This window comes from Salminus brasiliensis, chromosome 11 (assembly GCF_030463535.1).
Source record: "Salminus brasiliensis chromosome 11, fSalBra1.hap2, whole genome shotgun sequence".
Classification (NCBI taxonomy): domain Eukaryota; kingdom Metazoa; phylum Chordata; class Actinopteri; order Characiformes; family Bryconidae; genus Salminus; species Salminus brasiliensis.
Window position 1 is genome coordinate 5705254 of NC_132888.1, and position 25561 is coordinate 5730814.

Below are 25561 nucleotides of genomic sequence, written 5' to 3' on the forward strand. Positions count from 1 at the left end.
CATTACATTTCGTGTTTCAGTAAAATATTGCCGTAACAGGAAAATGATAACTTGGAATAAATCTACAATCAGATTACTCACCTTTCCAGACATCTCTAATGGCCGCCATTTGCTCCCCTGTCAGTCTTCGTATCCACAGTTAAGGCGTAAACAAGTGTTACCAGAAATCACAGACTGTTGCGGTAATGATGACTGATGTCGGTAAGGTTGGGGGTGCTAATATATTGGCCCAAAATATGCAAAAGTAGGATAGATATGAAAGTATGCAATACATTATGTACGTACATACTTTTTTGTTTTAATGAATCGATTCCCTTTTTAAGTAGCACAAATTGATGTTTTAATGGTTTTAAATAATGATTTATTTTGTTTTTTTTTGGTGGTGGGATAGATCATATAATTAATAGCTTTGTGGTAAAAACCGTGCAAACATCACAACAAAAATAAACAAGTAAAACGAGTAAAAATAAATTAACAAATAATACATAATATATATATATATATATATATATATATTTATATATATATATATATATATATATATATATATATATATATATATATATATATATATAATTTTATACATAAAATAATAACTGAAATATGATACCATAAAGAAATATTCACAAATATGTACTGTAGAAACACTGTAGAACATTTTGTGTAGGCAGGTTAATCTAGGAATATATATATATATATATATATATATATATATATATATATTTATATTTAAAGAGTCTTAGTGATATTAACCGTAGCAGCGATATAAATATAAATAAATAATATTATTAAAAAGTGGTCGAGTGAAATGGTATTGGGTTCTTTCAATTTCACAGTTTGTTCAGAAGCCTGATAGCCTGTGGGTAGAAACTGTTCATTAGCCAGGTTGTTCTAGCCTGGTAATGTTATGGCTAGTATGTGTGTGTGTGTGTTTGTGAATACATATAATAATAATATTAATAAATAGATAAGCATGTTTCAACCCCACCACCCCCCCCCTCAGTCTTCCCAGACTACAGGCTCTGCTCAGCTGCTATGACCCCAGGGAGCCGGTGTGTTTGGGGGAGCGCTATGGTTACGGCCTCGGTCAGGGAGGATACAGCTACATCACCGGAGGAGGAGGGTGAGTGACAGAGACGCTCTGTGTACTGGCCAGAAAATGCAGAGCTCAGCATGCCTCTGTATCGCACTAGCGCTTGAGGAGGAGGAGGAGGACAGGTGGACTGTAGAGGCTTCCTGTGGAAATAAAGACAGGCATGATGGAAAGGAGAGAGACCTGGGCTGAGTGAGAGGGAGGAGAGATGAATGGATGAAGAAGGTTAAATTGAGGTACTGTAAAAGTGCTTTGGGGAAAAAAAAACTGTGCCTAGATCTACTGTGTATGTCAGAAGTAATTATTATAGGTTTTTGGTTTTTGCTAAATAATTTGAAAAGGATGTGAGGATGATTAGTAATAGTTGAACACAAGCATCAGGAACATGTTAGCTACATATAAACATTGATGCAAACATGATTAATTCTAACTAATTCAGTCTTGTTTGATGTGCATCAGCTTTACAACCTTAAAACATAAATAAATAAAATAAATATATTCAATTAAATAAACATGATTAGTTTCCACAAGCTCCATCAGACACACCAAGTTGATCAGTCTGGCAAAGTCTAATAAACATCTGCTGTGTTTCACCAGTATTGCTCTCCTCTCACTGTGGAATTGGCGGTCCTAAGAGGGGGTCAGGCTTACATCAGCATGCCCCTGACCAACCATGTGCCTCTCTTCGAGTCTGAGCGACCTGGAGGGCCAAAGCTAAAGCTATATCTGGCGAGCTGAAGCTTGAGCCATGATTACGTAAACACATTGTTCGCCAGTGATGGAGGGCTGTCAGTCACACATATTCATTAGAATATTAAGAAAACGCCCAGACCTTCTGTACGTTTTCTCAGATTTCCGCTTCATGTTTTCTAGTTAAACTTTGCCGAACGCGTCATTGAACACCCAAGTTTAGTATTATACAAAAAGTTAATAAGTAATAACAGTAAATCAACCTGTGTTCCTAGAGACTTGAACTTTTTACATAGGAAGGTATGGACTTCATAGGGGAATTGATTTGTAACACTGCACTCACATAAATAATTAATTAATTACTAAATAACAAAATAAAATAGAACCAACTGGGTTGTTTACTCACAAGCTGGGGGCAGTGGTGGCTCAGCGGTTAGAGCTCTGGGCTATTGATGATAGGGTTCGATAGGGTTGTGGGTTCGATACCCGGGCTTGGCAAGCTGCGACTGTTGGGGCCCTTGAGCCACGCCCTTCACCCTCTCTGCTCCCCACAATGATTTGTTTATTTAATTGTATCTTTGACTAACCCTGCCGTGAGTGGCTGGACTTTAGCCTGTCTAGTCCTTACTGTGACCTGTTTACATACATTAATATCAGTTGAGGGAAAATTATACACCAGTTATTAGTTATCAGACACATTCATAGTGGGAAAACCTTACTATACGTGTTAAATGATGATGTAATGGGAAAATAGGAATCCGTTCAAAACCAACCTGTGTCTGTTTAACTACAAACAAAATCTGTTGCACTTTTTTAAGCCCTGCACTCTCCTCCCAAGCGTTTGCCTGCAGATGTGACTCAGCAGTTAGTTGTGTTTTACCTGTGTTTACCTGTAAGTAACATAGAAGACCTGCAAGTAAAGAAGAGCTCCGGGCTATTGATGACAGGGTTGTGGGTTCGATACCCGGGCTCGGCAAGCTGCCACTGTTGGGCCTTTGAGTAAGGCCGTTCACCCTCTCTGCTCCCCGGGTGCCACAGCAAAGGCTGCCCACCCCTCCAGGCATGTGTGCTCACTGTCCACTGTGTGTGTGTTTCACTGGTTTGTGTATGTGTGTGTTTGTTGCATGGATGGGTTAAAGGCGGAAGCCACAAATGGTAAATGTGGTTGTCTTGTCTTGAAAAGTAAGTAGTCAGACTGTGTTAGTTGGACGAGCATAGTTCGAGGAGCACAGGTTTGGTTGCTGATCATCTCTGTGATCTCTGAAACTGTATGGATTTGTTCAGTCCGGTACTTCATCCAAGCACTGTGCTGGAACTGCTGGCCTTCCTCCAAGAGAGCTTTGGAAATGTTTGGCTAGCATTCACTCTCAAACACACACACACACATACACACACACACAATTAAATCATAATGGATTGTTTTTTGTTGTTTATTTATATTTATTCTGATGTTAGTGTTTTGATTATCCACTTTGCGAGTAAACAACTTTACAGCTCTTTCTCTCTGGTTAAGGTTTTTGCACAGCACTGTATTTAGTTATGAAATGGGGTATTGTCATGGCATGCTAGGCCTGACCAAGATGGGATGAACACTCGGAGAGATGGTTGGTGTGGCGTGACAGATAACACCACTACCTGCCAGTGAGCTACCACACCATGAGGGAGACTGGTGTTTGACCGCTGTGAGAATTTCCCCAATGCGGGATAATAAAGGATTATCTTATCTTATCTTATTCCCGGTCTGGGTGACTGTGCAGTGCTACACCAATAAGAGTCCTTGGGCAAGACTCCTAACACTACATTGGCCCTCCTCTGTAATATGAGTAACCTTGTAAGTCGCTCTGGATAAGAGTGTCAGCTAAATGCCGTAAATGTACTAAATTCAAAGCAAGCAGATTTATTAACAAGAACAGAATACAAGAAGGGGGCAAGTGAGGCGAACAGTGAGCAAACAAAAAACTCAAACCTGACAAACGAAATGGCGAACAGAACAGAACCTGGGACTGGGAGGAGTTGTGAGCTGAGCAGGAACCAAAGGGGGCTAGAACTAAACCCTACAGGCAGCACCTGGGCAATAGGGGGGGTTTAACGTGAACAAAAACCTGAGCAACGCTTGATAACAAAACGAGGGGGGCTGGGGAACCAGCTGCTAGACCAAACGGCAAGGCCAACCAAACCTGGAACTACAGCGTGCCGCTGAGAGCGTGGGTCGCCTTGCTGGAGTGTGGGTACCTTGAGTAGCCGGGAGACCGACTCCTGAACGTGGGTGAATCCTGAGCCGTCCTAAGCACACCTGAAACCAACACGGAACCTCAGGGCGTAGTGGAGGCTCAAGTACGTACAATTCTCAGCACCCAATGGCAGTGTCGAGGCTCCTTAAAAATCCTCCAGTTCCAGGTGTAAGTCGTGAGCGGCGGCTCGGAATTGCCCCGGGGGAGGGCTTGATACCAAGGGGCTGACAGGTATGAGAATTTGTATCTCCAAAACAGACACTTTTCAGGTGAGGAAATCATCTAAAATGTTAAACTTTAACACAGCATAACTTCCAAATTCATATAGTGTGATCTCATTATTGGCTTATGTCCGTCTGTTTACCCAATTCATTTTCTTTTTACTTTTTAGCTTGGAGTGTCTCATAATTCACCTTTCATAATTCATTCAAATACTTCAAGCTGCAGTTACACCTCAATTATCTCTGGGGATCAGGACACTACTGTTTAGTCTTCATTGCCTTGGTGTTTTTCATTTGCATTTCTTTAGTATTTATGAAGTGAATAATATTTCACATTTGCTCAGATAATCTACTTCATCACTTCAATTTCCCTGCGAGAGGTCACTGAAATCTTGTCTGATCTTAACGACATCTGGCGGAGTTAAGGAATGCCTGCATTTGAGAAAGTTCTCGTAACCTGTTCCATCCATCCATAGCTGATGAGATTGCCTAAGAACAAATCCATATCTTCACGAAACGTTCATGATCGTATGACTAAATACAAGTTTTTATCACTTAAATGAGCCCTAAAATGGATGTAAGAGCCATATTTCTCTTGGCAGATTTTAATGAGTTCAGTAAGTGGAAGTGACGAACCGAGAATCTTACCCACTGTTGTTCTTACTTAAAAGGAAAATTTTGCAGAACCAAAACAGAGCTAGAAAACAGGCCACTTCCAAAACTCCCAAACTGTTACATCACAGTCTTAACTCATGTTATATTTTCACCCCCAAAGTTTATATAAACACAACAGCGACTTCAGGAGAATGTGGTTTTGTTGATACTAGGGGGCTCCAACATGGATCCATGCTAGGCTAAAAGCTAACGCTAGCTGCCGCTGGTTTTTTTTATCTCTTTTTAATCTCATATCCTGTAGAGGATAGGCAAACGTATATAAAAGAAGCTGTTTTTTTATCTCTTTCTGCCACGAAGAAGAGAGTACTAGCAAAGGAACTGACACTCAGTGATGAGACTTGCTGTGTGGAGAAGCTTTTTTTACCCTAAGTGGCCTTGAAGTGAATATTTGTTAATGTTGAAGAGCTGTTGAATAGATTTCTCTCACTGTACAAGACTGTGTTTTTGTATACACTGCCCTGGTCTTAGATTCTACTGAATGAAAGATGAAGCATAACCATAGAATCTGGCTTTTTGCTGACCTTGCAGTTAGTCTGGTCTATTCAGACATGATGATTAGCATTGTGCCAGAAAAGGGTGGGGGTGGGGGTGGCAGCAAGGGTTGAATCTGGGCCAGTTTTACCTGCAGTGTAAATGGATCCAGAGATACCTTGTGCTCCTCACAAATATGGCAAACTGTACACTGTGTGAGCAAGCTGCTATCATTAAAAAAAAAAAAAGAGGAAGCAGGAAGCAAACAAATCCGGTTCACATTGGTCAAAATATTTTGGCTGCAGTGACACAAAAGTCTGGTCAGCTTGGTTGTTGCAGTGCAGTGCCAGAGACAGCACTGATGGCTTGAGTGAGATCATGTCACTTGTGGTAAAATATCACATCTCTTTCCTGCTAATAAAATTACACTTGGTGACTTTGTTTTACTGGCATCCAAAGAAATATTAATAAAGGGCCTTAAAATTGTGTGAATTGCATTTCATAAAAAACAGAAAAAAGCACTGTTACACGCTCATCTGATGGGTAACTTGCTGTAAGAAAATAATTACATATCAAAGTATCACAATACTGTGTTTTGCATTACTGTAGCAATTCTCAAAAATACAGTATTGATACTAATAGTTTAGATGTAAATATTGGTGGCAGACAGTGGTTCTTTTAGTGTTGTGTTTAAACCCAAACACCAGATGGCAGTGTTGTCCTCAGATCTCTCTTTTCTGATAGGATAAAAAGTCAACTTACTTATTTATTTATTTATTTATTTATTTATTTATTTGACTTAGAATTTTTGTCCTCTCCTATTTTTTTATATATAGCTAATTACCCAACCCACCCAGTACACTCCCCCTATTACATGTAATGCTCCAAACACCGGGATGGTGAGGACTGACCAACTAAAATTCTCTTTTACTCAGATTTTATGCACATGATGGTGTTTTCATAAAAAAAGAAAAAAAAACTTTTAAAATTACAATATATTGAATCGTAACTCCTGTATCATGATAGGTATCGTATCACTATTTAAAATTTCATCACCTTAGTCCAGTGGTCACCAGCCTCTGAGACGTGTGATGATCGCTTGCCATCAGCTCAGTATTTTCTTTCATATGTGCCCAGTTGAACACCTGTGAACCTGAAGTGAAAGCATAGTTATCTCTGCCATTATTCTCACCATTTTCCAACCTGTTGTTATTGAGGGGCTGAAACTCTGTGAGCACTTTCAGTTCAGTTCAGATTTATTTAAATGTTTTTTTTTCAGAATCAGAATCAAATTTATTGGCTCAGTATGTTCACACACACACAAGGAATTTGTTTTCGGCTGTTAGCGTCTCTCTAGTATTAACAATATTCAGCTACTCTACATATAATTTACAGACAATACACAATCCACAGAGAGCAATAAAATACACAGTATACATTTGTTTATTTTCACAACAAATGTTGTCACAAAGCAGACTGACAGAAATCCGGGTCCAAGCCTCTTTAGACCAAGCCAGAGGCCTTGTGAGGAACCAAGATTTAAAATGAGAACCCATCCTCTTCTGGGCGATATGAGAGAGCACAACAAACAAGAATAACTGGACAGAAAGAGTGAGTGATGAGAATGTGAGTGAGTGTAGGACACATGCTCAGTGCAAATGTGAAAGTCCATTTAGTCATATGCACAGCTATGCAGTATCTACAGTTTAAAAATCATTGAGGAACATTTGGAGGTTCTTCAGTTTGAAACCGGTGCTTTGAGAACCCTTTTTCTCCTAAAAAACCTTTTCTTGAAGGTTTCTCAAAGCACCTTCAGAGGTTCACTCCACAGTTTCAAACCGAAAAACCTTTAAGTTTCTCATAGATCTTGTAGTGGTGCATCTAAACAGAACCGTCAGTGCAGGGCATCTCAAAACATGGGAAAGAGATAGAAAGAAAACAGAAAGGAGAGATAAACAAAGGGGATGGGAGGATTGTGACAAATATTGGCGAGTTCACACAGCGGGAGAGCCTGAACCGAAGGGTAGGCAGGCAGCAGGACCCAACCACGAGTGGACTTACACCAGCATTGAACAGACAGCAGAGGGCAGCTCAGGATGTGAGAGAGCGAGAAGAAAGGAGAAAAGGAAGATGTGGTTTATATAGCAATATAGATAGTCAGGTGAAGAGCCTGTAAGTTTAGAAAGATGACCGCAGTGATGGTCAAAAACGAAACAAAGGCAGAAAAAGTGCAGAACAAAGGCAGAGGAAACTGTCTTTAATGGAGGGTTAACTGAAAGCTTGTAAGAGGAATACTTGTGTCTGAATCCCGAACAGCAACAGGAAGCATATTCTAGAGTTGGGGAGGTTTGTGAGAGAAAGCAGCATTCCCCCAGCATCATTTTTGTTTTTTGCTAATGCAAGGATCTGACAGTAGGCCAGTATCTTGCGAGTGGGTTGTAAGGTTCAAGAGGTTCCCAAAGCCTGCGAGCCCAAACTATAGAGAGGCCGATAAGTCAGAGGGAGAATTTTAAAATCAATGCCAAGTTTAACTGGTAACCAGTACAGGCATAAGAGAATAATTTTCACACACAGCTTGGATGTCTTTAGCCCAGTCTGAGCTGCTTTTGAATATGCATCACAATGCATGATGAAGCGGGAAACAAACAAATCCTGTTTACATTTGTCAAAACTCGTGGGCTGCAATAACACAGCCATCTGGTCAGCTTGGTTGTCGACATGCCAGTGCTAAAGCAATGTCCCCCTGCACAAACCACAAAAGAGATTACACAAGCTCTGTGTAGTTGAATGTCTATGTCAACAATTCCTGCATTTTAGCCTATTTGGCCTGATGTCTATCCATCCATTCATCTATCCATCCAACCTGGAATCTACCTGGAATCATTGGGCGCAAGCTGGGAATGCAGGAAAACACTTAGCCAATGTGTGAGCAGCCACTTGTGTGTGTTATATAGTGATAGAAAATACAGAACTGCTTAGAATCGGCAGATTCAACACTCTTTTGCCTTTGCTAACATGGGCATACATGCAGTGCCATCTTGTGGCGGTTTCAAAAAGGCAGTTTTCTTCGTCTTATGAGCGTGGGACCAGGTCTGTTGGTTTCAGTGAAGTAGGCTGAAGTAGATAAACTGACAAAATAAAAGGGATGTTTGGATACGCCTAGACTTGTTGTGTATTTTAGAAGTATGTAAGTATCAAATAAGTAGTATTATTATTCTTTAATATTTTTGTTGAATGTTTTGATGAAGAATTTCTATTAAGGAGACCTATGTGTTACTGCCTTAAAAAGCAAGCAGATGTTTCAGATATTTATTAAAATGTTGCATTAATCAGAACCAGGTTGCATTTTCATGATTTCAGGCTGTACAGCTCCCGTCTTTCTTGTGTGCTTCTGAAAACCAATGTTCCAGATCCTCTCACAGTCTTCCCAGCAACACAAGTCAAACACAGCATAGTGGAAAACAAACAGAGCATAGAGCTGAACTGCCCAGGCAAAGAAACATGAACATGATTAACATTTTGACTGTCTGTATGCCTAAAGCTTGGTTTCTAGTTTCTGTACTCCAGCCCCTCACTGTACATAAGTGTCAGGCCCTCGATATCGCACTCTCCCCTGGGGCGATTCCAGAACTTTCACGCCCACAGGCCCATATAAGGACACCTTGGACTGTGACTACTTAAGCCCAGTTCACAGACTAGTAGATGCTGTGACTAAAATGTAGAATATGGACCCTTTTAAATATCAATAAAACTGAAAAAATTGAGAACACGGGATTGACAAATTATCGAAAGGAAAATGAGGCACTGCCAGAGTAAAAGCTAATTAACCGTCTGCAGATTTTTTTTTCATGATATGGGATGATTAAGCACAGTAACACTGCATACTTTATTATTGCAGAAAGTAGTGAAGTGATGATGATGATGATTATTATTATTATTATGATTATAACATAGACTTTATTACCAACCACCACTGAGCGCTGGTGGAAATCCTGCAGTGAAAATGAAAGGACAGATGTGTTATCTGCATCTCTTCCAGCTGCTCACCAATCCTTAGTGTTCAGACAGTCGCATGGAGAAAATTGTCTGGGCTGTGGTTGAACATCAGTCATCAGTAAGGACAGGAAGGGATGTTCAGTGCCCTGCTGTCAAACTCAATAACCAGAGTAAGCTCGTATTTCAGATAGGCCCCATGAATCAATCTCAATGGGAGGAAAGCCACGATGCATTGTCTGAACTTGACCCATGAGTATGAGGCTATAGACTTGTCAGCCTCAGCAGCCAAAGGAAGATTTGGTGTCAGATTTTAGGGCTCCATCGTACTCTGATGGGACAAATGCCTGTGCTTGACTAACCAGTAAAACTTTTAATAATGGTGTCAGTGTAAGTGGCCTGTGAAAATACCCTACAGTTGTAATGTCTTGTCTGTCAGAAGTTTGAGGACTAGAGAGAGATTTGAGTGGCCAATAGGTATGGGCGACATGGGCAGCTGCCCAAGGGGGCATCTTGCTGGGAGTGGCTTGGGGCCCCCAAACAAAAAAAGTCTTAATGGAGATATTTGCACATGATGTCATTGTTACCATCATGGTCAGTTAACCTTGACAGAGTGGGCACCCTGTTTAGGCCTCACTGAGAAGTATTAGATGGGAGGAGAGTGTCAGTAATAGCTCCACCTTACCCTCATGTCTGCCCTCATGTCTAGAGTCTACATTACCTGACCATGTACTCGTCCATTTGTGGCTCCTCCCCATTGCCCGGTCTTCATTGTTCTTTCCATTTTATAGATGTAGAGCCTGGTAGCCAAGCCATGCTAAAGCTGTTGTAGCAATGTTTGGCGAACCCGGTAGCCAGGCCGCGCTAACGCCATGGTAGAAACGTTGGACGAGCCCAGGTGGTGGGCCGTGATGATGCCATGGTTGTGATGTTGGACGAGCCTGACAGTCAAGGCATGCTAATGCAGTGGTAGCCATGTTGGGCAAACCCGGTAGCCAGGCCGTGCTAACGCCGTGGTAAAAACGTTGGACGAGCCCAGTAGGTGGGCTGTGATGATGCCATGGTTGTGATGTTGGACGAGACAGCCTGACAGCCAGGTCCTGCATGTTGGAAAAGCCCGGTAGCCAAGCCGGTAGCAGTATTGGACGAGCCCAGTAGGTGGGCCACGATAATACAGCGGTGAAGATGGTAGCTGATTTTCTAATGCCATAGTAAGAATGTTGGGTGAGGCATGTAGCCAACTCAAGTATGCTAAACTTTATTATGCTAATTATTATTATTATGATCAGACGAACTGACAGATAGATAGATAGATACTTTATTGATCCCAAAGGAAATTCAGAAGTGCACTTCAAGAATGCTAACGAGAAGCAACTATTTGTGCATTTCTTAGATTTGTTTTATTTTAGATTTATTAGAAAATATGAAGCCTATCAGTGGATCCTTTACACTCTCCTATCGAAAAGTTCTGTGGCCCCAAGTACAGTTAGCTGATCTGTGCCGGACAGTGTCTGCTTTGAAAAGCCACCGGAACGTTTACCCTCTGATCGTTCTGCCCTGCAGTGGAAACGAGGCCATAGCTAGTGTCCAGATTTTAGTTTTTTCTGTGCACTGAAGCTACAAAAGCAATGCTGCTAACAAACACTACAAGGCAACAGTCCCCCAAATCTCTTCTGTAAATACATGCCTGCACACGTCTTCCACTCACACTGCAGCTGTGTCGTCACTGAGGCGGCCCGAACCTGTTGATGTGGAGCAGGGTGCAGAATGACTGTGAACTGTGAGTAGCTAAGGAGAGCGCCACAGTTCCTGCTTAAATAGACGTTATTATTCTAAAAGTCCATTCTTTGCTTATCATTTGGACATATTTAACTTCATCACTGATTAAAGTGTCTTCATGTTAATGAAGAGGATCATGTTTTGCCTAAATAGTGATTTGACTCAAAGGCTCAAAAGTGGTTTAATCACCTGAAAGGTCTGAGTGCTGATGAGTGCTGACACATCACAGTGAGGGGAATACAAAGAGTAGGCTTTGGCTTTTTTCCCTGGACGGTACTTTTGTCAATTGTTCTTTCAGTTTTGAAAAGGAAGGAAAATGTCAAGAATTAAACAGCTTTCTATTTAATAAAACATTATGAAAGACTTAGACGATCTGAGCATGGCTTACACAAACGCAGCTGAGCCACAATCCGCCAAAAACAAATTACGGTAACCTTCATTTAAAACAAAGAAAAAGAAAGAAAGCAATGTTTCATTACTATTCTAAGCTTTGTTTGGAAAAGGCTGTTCATGTGGTTTAAGCAATAGTACAGTATAGTTCAACATTGGAATTTGCACAGTTTTCCTCGTTTTACTTCTATTATTTATATTGTGGTAAGTATAGTGGTAATTTATCTACGTTTTTGCATCTGAGTGTCTTGCTATCCCTTTCTGCTGTGACACTGAGAATTTCCCCACTGTGAGACTAATAAACGATTATCTTATCTTAACCAAATATAGTTGATCAGCCACTTCCTTACTTTTGCACTGGAGCGATGAGGCTATTGTAGCTGACGAAGTGATGGAGGTTTGTACCCCACCTATTAGCTCTGTGCAAACTGTACCTCTTAACGAACACATACTCATATTTACATTTATGGCATTTAGCAGACCTATAAAAGTGCTTCACTATTTACTCAAGAAGAACCTCAGCTAGTTTGAATAAACTAAAAATTCAAAGATCCTCTAATCTTAGACTCTACTAAACACAAGTCAATATGGAGATCATAATACTCTACTCTTTACCTGAGTATTCTCGGAAGAGGAGGGTCTTCAGTGTGGGTTTGAAGACAGCGAGTGTTGGACTCTGCTGTTCGGACACCCAGGGGAAGTTCGTTCCACCACTTCGGTGCAGGACAGAAAAAAGCCTGGACGCTCGTCTTCCGTGGATTTTGAGGGATGACGGGTCGAGCCGAGCCGCACTTGAAGCTGGAAGGGCTCTTGGTGCAGATCGGCTTTTGACCATCACCATCAAGTACGGAGGGGCTAGCTGGTCCAGTCTTGGCTTTGTAGAGTAACGTCAGGGTTCTGAATCTGATGCGGGCAGCAGCTACAGGAAGCCAGTGAACCCTATTGACTCTTTTCTAAATGGCTAACTCTGTTCCAGTACACCAGTTGGTTGGTGTGGGAGACTGGGGTTCGATCTGGGTGACCATGCTGCACTACACTAATAAGGTGGGCTAGACTCCTAACACTACATTGGCCCTCATCTGTAATACGAGTAACCTTGCAAGTCGTTCTGGATAAGGGCATCTGTTAAATGCTATAAATGTAAATGTAAGTCAACTGGGAGACATATACACTTGTGTATGTGGTTCCCAGCACGGCCTGAGCAACAAAATAACCCCAGACAGAAGTTCTTTCAGACTGCCAGACGTACTCGGATGCGTGGATGACGCACCCTTGAGAATCAAGATGCTCAAAGGTCACGATAATGAATGTGTCGATAGGAAGGGGTACCGTTTTATCTGTGCCCAGACTGTCTGTGATTCTGACCTTTTAATAAGAGATTGTGTGATCAAATGGTCTGGGCCCAGACATGACAGTTACATTCACAGGCAGGCTAGGCTTTGGAGTGGTTTTGAGGCTGGGAAGTTGCTTGGAGACTCGGAACCTGGCTTATGACACCATACCTCAGCCCAGCCAACAGCAGTGGGGAGTGTTACAATGCAGCACATTGGTGTGGTTTAGCAGTGTGAAAAACAGGTACGCTAATGAAGTGGTGGGCTGTCGGATTATTAGTCACCTCATTTAAAATGTTTGTGCTCTTATATAGAAATAGATATGCACTTCCTTAACCCCTTGAACCATAGGGTTATTATTCAGTTATTAATCCTTATGCAGAAACATTATTTTTTAAAGTTTATTTAGCATGTTTATTGTGGCATCCCACTAGGTTCAATTGTAGGACCTATAAAACTGCTGATAATTCTTACTGTAATGTGGTTCTGAAAGTGAAGTGGGCTACAGGATCTAAGGGGTTAAAGGGGCCACAGTTAGCATTTACAAGCTGATTTACCACCCTGTTATTTTACCTCAGAATAAAAAATTCTGGTTTCACTTTTACGAAGGGCTTGTAAGAGAATAAATTAGATAAACTCAGCTTTTATAAGCTGATTTAAGGCACCGCAGCTGCTCACAGGACCCACGTAGTGTAGCACAGCCTAGCCTAGCACAACATAGCAACTGTAATGAGAACACTGTAATTATTTTACGTTAAATAAACCTTACAGGTTAGCGTTGCTTTTGTCTCTCTGTCCAGTCGCTACGGCGTGTGGTTAGCTGGCTGAAGAGAATGTAGGTGGACGACTGGGTTAGCTTTTAGCCTAGCTTCAGCTCACTTCTTAGGTAAATAGCTTGCATTACCCTGAAGTAATACAGTAAGGCAAGATGACAGTGTTTGTTTAGTTCATAATACATGTAAGATAGCAAACTCAAGGTATTATTAATAACACAAGCTGTACTGCTGCAATCCATCTGTAAGCACTGTGAAGACCTCTGTAGCACTAGCTAACTCATGGAGGCCGTAATTCATCTGTTAGCATTGTGTAATCTGCATGCATAAATCTCACAGCTGTTACACATCAGCTTGAAATACAGAAATCCTGCAGTTCAAATGTAAGTGTTTGCCGTGCAAAGGTAATACTAGCTTTAACCAGGCGAGCCGGGCCAAGCTAACGCTGTCTTAGTTGGATGTTGGATGGGGCCTTATTCTGCTCAAGTAAGCTACACTTAATTATTAATTATAACTTACTTAATTCTAGACCTTATTATCAGAAAATATTATTTTAATGTTATTTCAACACTTGATGGCATGAGAATACTCAGGTGAGAGTACTGATGAAGTTGCTGTCATTTTTATTATTATTTTTTTTTATTTACAGGAAAAGGAAAACACTTCAGTGGAAGTCAGGCTATGGCAATCATTTTGGAGCATTTCTATTGGTCCATTTATCATGAAATTTGGATACAGTGTAAAAAACAACCAGATTCACATTGTCAAAAATTGAGCTGCCATGTTTTTGCAGGAGAGTACCTATAAACAAAGGCTAAGTTTCAGCGTTCATGGATCTGGACCTATAATTCTCAATGGCCCGTATGACTGCAGACACCAAACACCCAACTAGACCGGTTCCTGGTAGGAACCGCTCTTGCTAACGTCTGTGTATATATGTGTGTGTTTTCTAGGATGGTGTTCAGCAGGGAGGCGGTGCGCAGGCTCTTAGCCAGTGGCTGCAAATGCTACAGCAATGACGCTCCTGATGACATGGTGGTGGGGATGTGTCTCAATGCCCTGCAAATCCCTGTGACACACAGCCCCCTCTTCCACCAGGTAAACGCACCTGCCCACATATACATCTCTGGCTGCTCGGCCCACATTCATAACCAATGCTTATGATAAGTTTGGGCACACATCCACACATCCCTGCTGGAAACAAACTGGTTAAGCTGGTTGACCATCTGAGCTCTGAGGTGCATGTTTTTGTTTGGGTTCAATGGGTTAGCTGGTTGACCAGCATGAACCTCGCTTCCAAGGTAATTGACCACGCTGAGCAATGATGAAATATTGAGGATTACACAGCAGTGGATGGCGACCTTCCGACCTACCGACCACTCCCATTGGTTGCAGAGGAATCCCCTCTAGCCTCGTCCCTACACACTTTTTATTGCCCCCCCCCAAACATGCATTTTGCGGTAAGGGCAAGCGACCGTTGATTACTGAGGGTGGATCTGTGAGTTTGAAGGCCATAGAAGTTTACTTACATCATTTTAATAATTATCCAACCATTCAGTGACCCTTCATTTCTTGTGATCCTGGAAGTAACCACACAGGTCAGGGTGGAGATGTTTCATCACAGGATGAAGATGATAAGTGGGGCACAAATGTAACCAATGCAGTCCCGGAAAACAGAGCTACTGGACACCCTCACTGTAGGGGTCTAGCATTCAGGCTCTCCATTGGTTCATGCACTGCAGGTCTCCTGTAATATCCCTCAGAATGTAGCTGTAGACAGACTGTTCTTGCTGGCACAGTCTGACTGTGTCCTGCACTAACCTATTTACTGATGTCTGTCCCATAGATCTAAATCTGCTCCCATAGAAACACTGGCCAGTTCATCAGTGTTTTTCCAGTGGTCCACTGGTTAGGACTCACGTATCAGTGCTGGGAGGTGGAATGCTAGCATGAATATGATAGTAAGCCATATTGGACAGCTAAATGTTCTTGAAGGAGAGTGCTAACTGTGAGCTCTGTTAGATTAGCTAACAGATGCCTGTCCTGGATAGCACCGTCCATTTCAACCATTTTTGACTAGATTTTGACCATTTAGCACTAGTTACTGATGACTGAGACAGAAACACTGACCAGTTAAGCAGTCTGTAACCGGTGGGTCATGTATCTCCATTAAAGAACCTTCTTTAATATCTTTATTTCTCTTTCAATATTATCCTTAATTTTAACTTTCCGATTTCCATCCACTTGTTAGAACACCCCCCTATCACATGGCTCTGTTAGTGCTGGGATCAGGGGAGGTGGATACTAGCAACTGGCTAGCAACAGAAAAAAACCCTGGCCATGGATGGAAGTACAATCATCAAGGCTCAAACCTGTGATTTCCTGATGATAGACAGGTGCAACACTTAGACAGTTGTGCCACCTGGAATTCCCTCATTCCCTCTTTTTTATATATGTCCTGAACATGAGAGATACAGGATAGAGTACATCTGACTAGAGGGGCAGTGTGGCCCACCATGCTTGCCTAGTCCAGAGGGCCACCATTAGGCTGTGCGCATCTAAACATGGCTTGCAGAAAGGTTCAAAACACAGTCATGATGAAGTAGGGTAGCTTGCTAGTCCATTCTGGCAGTAAAACTAGTTTTTATGGCAAAACACTTCAGGGTGAGAGATGTGGATCATTTGATATAGCAGCTGTCAGCAAGGTTTGTGGGTCTGAATAGAAAACGAATTAGTTCTGTTGAAAGTGTTTAGCACTGATGTGTTTGGTGCCTTTTTAAAGGTTACAGCCGTTTTCATGACATCGGCTGACATTTGTCAAAATGTCAGCCGATATCATGTGTGATTTGCTTCAGCCTGTAGCAGTACTTACCAGAGTATAAACACAGATTTAGCTCTGTACTGTAGTAAGTTTAGGACCTTGTGCTTTATTATAGCAGGGAACCCAGTGGGGGACAGTCCTTGTAGGATTTTCTTCTATCTGCTCGAGTTCAGACTTTAGAATAATAGAATAAATATATATACAGCTCTAGAAAAAATTAGAGACCACTTTCTAACTTTTTTTTCTTAAATTTGCATCTCTACGTGTCTGGCATCCACTTTATTTCAGGAATTTCATCAAACAGAGCTGAGGTACCTGAATTTGCACTATGATTGGCATAAAATCACCCAACAGCAATGTGAAAGACTAGTCGAGAGCCGGCCAAGACACAAAAGCTGTGATTGGTGGTCAAGGTTATTTCACCATAGTGATTTCTGAATGCTCTCAAAGTTCAAATATTAGTGCTGTGTTGTTTAAATTTCAATTAAATTTCTTTGCATTATAATTATTATAATAATTTCTTTTAATTATTTGAGAAAATAAATGCTCTGCATAGTAATATTTTTATTTGGAATTTTTGGGAAATGTTGTCCATGGTTTATGAAATGCAACGTGGTTCTTTCAAAATTTCTATTATGTATTTATTTATTTATTTTAAAAATAAATATTAATTATGTGTTTACCCTCTACACAATGCAGTGAAAAAGTATCTGTCCCAAGATTTTCCATATTACTACATATATAAATATTAATATATATGAAAAAGTATCTGTCTCAAGAAAAAGTGTCTGTCCCGCTATCTGAAGCTCAGGACTTCTCTAAAACTACCATCTTTAAAACTGTATTAGGAGTATTTGGATAAAGATGCAGACTCAGTCACGCGCTCCATCAGGAGATAGCAAGCAGGATGAGAAGTCCAGATAAGATAAGATAGCAAGAAGCTAGCAGACAACTGCTGTGCCTCTGATCACTGCAAGGCATCATGGCCTATAACGGCTGCCCTTCGCTTCTGCTCTGTGCCTCAACCTCGCTCCCTGCTGTGTTTAAAACCTTCTAAGCTCAGTTTCAGGGTTAGCTTCTTACAGCTATGAAGCTTTTGCCTGATGGCACTGTACTGCAGATTACAGGATTTAAATGGGGTGAAGCTTCTGGACTGAAAATATTACAGCGGTGTACGGTATTACAGAGGGAGCATTTACCTGGCTTTCGTATTATATCATCCTGCCTTGTTTTAAAACAGAAAAATGAACAAATATTATTATTAATATATAATATAAATATTCAGTTTGCTCACAGGTGACAATGTGAACGCTGCACAGTTTTGAAATCATTCAATAAATGTTAAACATCAGTCTGATCATTAAAAATGTTAAACTGCTCTGAATCAGTAGAGAGAAACTGGTTAGCATTAGCTTAGTTAGCAGGATAACAGCCTGCTCACCATAGAACAAAGTCTGGTGGCTAACGATGGAAAGACTTTGCTTAACTAGCTCGGCTACAGGTCCACTGAGTATCAGATGGCCCAGTTCAGCTGCTGTCGCATTACTACTTAGTGAACTTAAAAGACGCTGGTGTTTGTTTACCAAACACTGTCGCATCCATGCATGCTTAACCTAATAACCCCCTTGGAACCACCAGTCCCAGATTGTATCCCCCCCTACTGTTTTCACTTAGGAATAACTCACAGTTTGCATTGCTCTGCATTCAGTGACTATGTAATCCTTAGAGTATCATAAAATGCATAAAGGGGTTATAAAAGCTAGCCATATCATTAAAACAGTAACTTCCCTGGTACTCTAAATATGTCTCAGTTCACCTACTGAATCACCACAACCAGTAGACCATGCCTTCTCTTCTCTTCTCTTCTGTCTAAATGAGGAAGATGCATGATCCGTCTGTTTGGTGCCAGAAGAACACTCTTGTACTAAACGTTGCCAAGGAGCTCACTGTGGAGTGATCACACTCCCATCAGCATCAGTGGCTCTCCTGTGGAAACTGTCAGCAGTTTTAGTTCCTGGGTGAAAACCATTCATTTCTCAGGATATTGCAGGTGTTTTAGAGCCCTCTCTTGGTCCCCAAACATCAGCAGTATCATCTGTTCATCCTCTAAAACATCTGTTCGTTCTGAGGTGACTGAAGATCTTCAGGTTAAATGCAGTGACGTTTAAGGCTTTTAAGGCTTTACCAGAGAGTGTTTGTTTGGACAGCTTTGGCAGGATCTCAGAATCCTACAAAATTCTTGTTAAAAATGACCTCCTTAAAGTTACCCAGGCAAAGGAGCTCACTGTGGAGTTCTGGAGATTAAGTAATCACACTCCAATCAGCATCATGGCTCCCCTATGGATACACTCAGCAGTTTCAGATTACTGGGTGTGCATCTTTAACATAATGAAGCTATAAAAGTTTAAGTTTTTAAACTTTTGGAAGATCTTTGGAAGGCAGCCAGGATGCTTCCATGTAAATTAAAATGAGATATTTTTGAGCATACTGCAAGTGTTTAAGGACCCTCTCTTGGTCCCCAAGCATCAGCACTACCCTCAAGAAAGCAGGAGGAGTTTAAAGATTTTGGGATTGCACCCAATCACAACGATCTTGACTGCTTCAGATATCGCATAGAAAACAGACCTCCCTCAACATATTTATTAACCTTGATGAAAGACGAGGGTCCACTCCATCATCATGTGTGACTCCTGCCCAGCTTAAACCCTGTTCTTATCTTTCCCTTCTGGCAACCACTTCCGAAGCATCATAGAGCACCTCTCCCCCTATAGAAACAGTGTCTTCCCTCAGATAATCCAGACAGTAAACATGGACCGTCTCTCAGTGCCTCGAAGGTTTCGAACACCTTCCTCCACACTGCACTATACAATGACATACATTACCATATCAGAATCAGATTTATTGGCTAAGTAAGTTCACACACACAAGATACTTGTTTGCAGCTGTTAGCGTCTCTCTAGTATTAACAATATACAGTTACTTTACATATACTTTTACAGACAAAACACAATGCACAATATACAGAGAACAGTAGTATACACAGTATACACCGACTATACCAGGACATTTCTATACAGTGTGCTTTACAGTGTTATTCACAGATTAGCAGTATGCAGCTCTATACAGATTAAATATTGTGTAAACACAGCAGTGTAAACATGAAATGAGTAGTGGTGCAGTAATGCAGTGACTGTAGAATAAGGGTTTATCAGTAGTATCTATGGCCTGTAGCTGATGATGGCGATCAGCTGTTGAGGATGGTGATGGCGTGAGGGTAAAAACTGTTCTTGTGTCTGACAGTCTTAGTGGACATAGTTCTGTAGCGTCTGCCAGACGGGGGCAGCTGAAAGAGGTTGTGAGCAGGATGTGAGGAGTCTGTAAGTATTTTATATGCCCGTTTTCTGATTCTTGAGCAGTACAAGTCCTGAATGAGGGGGCAGAGAAGCACTGATGATTCCCTCAGCTGTCCTCACTGTTCACTGCAGTCTGTTCCTGTCCTGCTTTGTGGCTGCTCCAAACCAGACTGTGATGAATGTACACAGGATGGATTCGATGACTGCAGTGTAGAACTGGCTCAACAGCTCCTGAGGAAGACCCAACTTCCTCAGCTGATGCAGAAAGTACATCCTCTGCTAGGCCTTTAATTAATGTCATATTAAATGTCATTACTTAGAATTGGCCAATCAAATGCACTAGTGTCCTAACTAGTCCTAACTAAAATCTCAACCCAAAACCTAATCCTGACCATCATCCTGGTCCTAAATCAAACCGTAACCTCAACCCAAATCCAAAACTGACCATCATCCTGACCTTTGTCCTAATCTTAACCTCAAACCAAAACATAATCCTGACCATTATCCTGGCCCTAGTCCTAACCATAATCTCAACCCAAAACCTAATCCTGACCATCATCCTGGCCCTAGTCCTAACCTTAACCTCAACCCAAAACCTAAACCTGACCATCATCCTGGCCCTAGTCCTAACCTTAACCTCAACCCAAAACCTAATCCTGACCATCATCCTGGCCTTTGTCCTAACTTTAACCTCAACCCAAAACCTAATCCTGACCACCATCCTGGCCTTTGTCCTAACCATAACCTCAAACCAAATCCTAATCCTGACCATCATCCTGGCCCTAGTCCTAACCATAACCTCAAACCAAATCCTAATCCTGACCATCATCCTGGCCCTAGTCCTAACCATAATCTCAACCCAAAACCTAATCCTGACCATCATCCTGGCCCTAGTCCTAACCTTAAAGTAGGTTATACACTATATGTCCAAACATTTGTGGACACCCCTTCTAATGGATGCATTCAAGTACTCTAAATAGCACCTATTTCTGACACGGATGTGCAAATGCACACAAACAGCTTGTCTCGGTAGTGAAGTATTGAAAAGATTAGGACTATCTGGAGCAGATCAACCTGATGAAACATATTGGCAACCTATTGGCAACATGCTGCCTTATGCCAGGCGTGGGCTAGAGGGGGATAATGTGAATTTCCCCACTGCGGGACTAATAAAGGACTATCTTATCTTATAAAGCCCCCCAGCATTGAGCAGCTGTGGAGCAGTGGAAGAACTGTGTATTCTCTGGCATGATGATGGATGGTGCTCCATCCAGTACTTTTGGAATGAGTTGGGAAGTTGGGGATGTTTCAGGGTGGTGCTCATCATCCCACATCCTGACCTCAGTGATGATCTTGTGATGCGTGAGAGCTTCCATTCAGTCTTCTAAATTACTGAAAAACAAGCGTGATAATAGGAAGTGAAAAAGGAAGGCTTTTTCGGGGAGTAGGGGAGTTGCTGAGGTTGTTGTTTATATGATTATAAAACCCCAGCATGAGTCACGCAAGTGCCTATAACACAACCCACCTGCGGTTAGCAGTAATGAAATCCCACGCTAATAGTAGTGTTTGGAAAATGATAAAGTTGTGTCATAGTCGTATTATGATAATGTCCCACCTTCATGCCTGTCTACAGTCTATACCACGACATCTCACTAATGTCATCTGAGCCAAGGGTGGTTATTCCTACTGTTATATTACACTAATACACGAATACTCTGATACGACTGTGTACATGTGTGTGTTTAGGGCACTGTCAGGGCCATGGCAAAACCTTTAGCTTGCGTCTGCTGAGGTAGTCTATTGTGTATTTTGAGCTGTTTAGGATCTTTATCCAGCTGTAGAAGCCATCATCTTCTCATCTTCAGCTTTTCTACAGGTGGTGTGGTGTTTGCTTCCAGAATTCGCTGGTATTTCATTGAATCCGTTCTTTTCTCTACCAGTGATTTGTCTCCATGCCAGTGGTTGCAACACACGGCCCCTGTGCAGTTGGAGAGGTGTTCGTTTCATTAAATTTGGCAACCTGTTCCTCCTTTATCTGTCCACAAGACTTGTTTCCTAAACGCATCAGGCTTGTTTTAGGTGTTCCTTTGAAAATGTCTGACGCTGAATTTTGTGGTGAAAATTCCAGTAAAGCTTCCTTCTGATGACTCTTCAATGACGGCCATATTTATGCAGGTGTCGCTGCACAGTAGAACAGTGCACCACCACGCCAGAGTCTCCAGAGTCTGCAAATTTTTCTTGAACGTCTTTAAAGGTCTTTTGTGGTCAAACAGAGGCTTTTCATTTGCCTTTCAAGCAATCCTACCAGCTGTCTTCATCAAAAGTTTCCCTTGTCTTCCAGACCTCAGCTTCTCCTCAGACGTTCCTGCTTACTTCCGTTTCTTAATGACATTAAGGACTGTGGAAACATCTACTTGTCTTCTTATAGCCTCCTCCTGCCTTGTGTGCATTGGTTATTTCAGAGGGTTAAGCTCTTTGCATGGTGCTCCTTTTTATATTTACATAAAACCTTTTGTACATTGGCAGTGGTGGATCAGGGGTAGACCACTGGGTTATTGATCAGAGTTGAGCCTTTGCGCAAGGCCTTTGGCTGACCCTGCCCTCTTACCATGGCAGTTTAAGCTGGGAAATATGAGGATATTAATTTTATTGTACTGTACAAGAATAAATTAGAAAAAATATTAATATTATTGTCCTTGTTGTTGTAAACATACATTTGACTTGATTTGTGGTTTTGGTGCTCTACTCTACCCATGTTTTCCATTACCTTTCTTCATTCATAACTCCAAAGGCCTGTCTGTGTTTATAGCATCTACTCCCTGATGAGATTCGGCAATCAAATTAGACAGCAGAGGTGTCAGTATCTTGACCATCCAGCACTCAGCTCGGCTGCAGACCTGTCAGACCTCATCCTTGGCTTCTAGATAACTCTGACGATAGACAGCGCCACTATTGTGTGTGCAAATGTCAAGTGGTGATATCTCTAGACATGTCGTGTCTGGTGGTAGTAAACATCAGCTTATTCACTGTTCTGACATGCAGACTTGTTAGATATGGAAATATTGTAAATGTTTATATATTGGAAAGGATCACAGGTGTTTGAGGCCTAATTCCAAAACAGTAGGAATTTTCAGGAATGAAGGACACTCACTGCAACCAGACAAGCAGACTAAATCAGTATGAAGTTGATTTACTAGAGGAGCAATTACCTGAATCAATGTAGGAACCCTTGTTTCAGTTGGCTTGTCTGAAGAAGTAGAGCTTTGTGTCACTGCCATATTTGCTTATCCTTCACTCTTAAATAGAGATGGAAGGACTGAGCGCCTTTGTACCGCTAGCAGTTGATTTTCAGCCCAAATGTGCAAAAAAGCAATCGACCAATAATCTAGCTAATCCTGAGAGCTGGACAGATCATATGATCCATATTTTGTGGGTTGCTGCAGCGTTGCGTGAAGTCACAGGACACTGCAGTTCCATGTTCAAACACTAGATGGCAAAACAGACCTCACTCGGACCCTGGCACCAAAGTGGTGGAACAATCTTCCCCAGGGTGTCCGAATGTTATCAAACGCAGCCTGAAGACCCACCTCTTCCAAGAGGACTTGGGTGAAGTGTAGTGTAGAGTACTGTGGTCTTCAAATTGATCTCTGTAGTTAGTAGTATCTAAGCTTAGAGGGATCTTTTGGTGGTTGATCCCAAAAAGCAAAGTGCCTTTCACCTTGAGAGACAATGCACAGAACATCACACAAGTCCTGCAGATGATGCATTACCTGGACGTTTGCCTGGAAAGGTTAATGTGGCATCAAGCCATATCTTGGATCAGGATCTGCAATTGGTTTCAGCTTCAAAAACACTGATTGGTCCATCTCTAGTCTTTAAAATAAAGGTGCTACAAACGGTTCTTTGAATGATCGCATAGAAGGATATTTTTTGTAAATGATATGTGAGTGTGAAGAATCTTTACGTTGGTTAAGAACCTTTGCATGAAATTCTTTACAGCTTTAAAAAGGTTCTTTAAACACATCACTTTTACAAAAAATGGTTCTTATCAATGGCTCTGCTTAAAGAACCCTAGATATCACTTTTATTTTTAAGAAATTCACTAACACTGCATGTTTCTTGTGACAGATGATCTATATTTCTGCCCCTCGCCAATTATTTCTGCTTTTCAGACAAGGTCACTCAGAGGTTTCCTGCAGGTCACAGGAAGATCTCCCGTAGGAGAGCTGAAACACAGTGAACCTCAGAAGAAGAGTAAATATAAACAACATCAACAGCATATTTTTCATCTTCAGCACATGAAGATTAAGTGAGAGGAATGTCATTTCCAAGTAAATCCATGACAGATGGCTCAGAACGTCTCAGGGCCTGTTTAGGACCTGGCGTTGAGATGGGTTTTGTATCCGGAGAGTATCTGAATCCACTTTAACCAGATTCTGTTTACACTAGTCACTAAAATGCGGTTCCAGGGTGACCAGGTGACCAGGTGAGAGCCGACATTTACCGTAAAAAAATCAACGTGAACTTCCATCTCCATTTCAACAATGGTTTCTCCTCAAGGGACAGTTTAGAGTAATATGGGGTTTCCACACAAAGTTCTCACATTCTGGCAACGGTTCAGAAATTTCAATATGAGGTTTGGCCAGTTCTTTATTGTCAAATCATTCAGATTATTCATTCAGCCAAGATTTAGTCTGTTTTCCATCGTTTAGACTATTGAAACTTTTTTTTCTCTTAGCATTAAAGAGGAGTTTTTATGTGCTTTTAACAACAACATAGAAAAGAAAAGTGTCAAATTATTATTCAGGCAAAATCTGCCCTTTATACCAGTGAAGACACTTTAATAACCCTGAAGCCTCTGCAAGAAAATGTTCTGATTTTAATTATCATGAAGGAAATGTCAAATGAAGACAAGGTGCCCTCTGAGTCTTGATGGACAGTGTGTTTAAGATGCAGTTAAAAGGAGATCAAGTGAGCTTTAAGCAGAAGACAGACTTGTGCTTACAGAAGAGCAGGGACTGTACTGAATGTGTGATTGTGACTGATTCAGTAAAGCTGTGGTGAGACACTCTGGATGCCATTTGTTCTCTGAACTCCTGTTTCTGCTCTTTTTTTGCTCCACAGGCACGGCCAGAAGATTACGCCAGAGACTTTCTAGCCCACCAGACTCCTATATCTTTCCACAAACACTGGAATATTGACCCCATAGCAGTGTTCCACAAGTGGCTGAATGACAGCAGCTCCAACGCAGAAGGACTGAACAGAAACCTTAAGGAGGAGTTATAGTAGAAAGACTGTGTGTGTGTGTGTGTGTGTGTGTGTGTGTGTGTGTGTGTGTGTGTCTGTGTTTAACACCTATGGATTTGTTTTGGACATATACATGACTGAGTGTGTGTTTGTGTGGTTTGGGGGTTGGGCGGGGGGTGGTTGAGGTTGACTGGATGGTTGATAAGCTTGGGTGGGGTGGTTATTGAGGTCATTGGGGGGTATGAGGTCATAAGGAGGTTGTGAGAGTGGTTGGGGATGGTGGGTGGGTCGTGCGGGGGGGGGGTACATTCACATGTCCTTGTCCATGTCTATGATGCAGTGTGTGTATGCTGTGCTGAGGTGCACTGTCCATACCAGTCTTCTATACTGTGGCAATACACACACATTGTCAGTGACTGTAACGTCTGTTGTTCTGTGTTCCTTTCCTTTTTTTAATGAGTTTTAATGAGAGCTGCATGTTTGATGGATGTTT

General features: G+C 41.6%; 1 protein-coding gene across 1 annotated transcript in view; it reads left to right on the plus strand.

Moving 5' to 3' along the window:
• b3glcta (beta 3-glucosyltransferase a) overlaps nt 1-25227 on the plus strand; it is a 193249-nt gene extending 168022 nt beyond the window's left edge. Inside the window, exons 13-15 of the mRNA XM_072690983.1 lie at nt 1004-1123; nt 14601-14745; nt 24946-25227. Of these exons, the coding sequence (XP_072547084.1) occupies nt 1004-1123; nt 14601-14745; nt 24946-25107 (427 nt within the window). The 3' untranslated portion in view covers nt 25108-25227. The remainder of the gene's footprint in view (nt 1-1003; nt 1124-14600; nt 14746-24945) is intronic.
• Nucleotides 25228-25561: the final 334 nt, after the last annotated feature.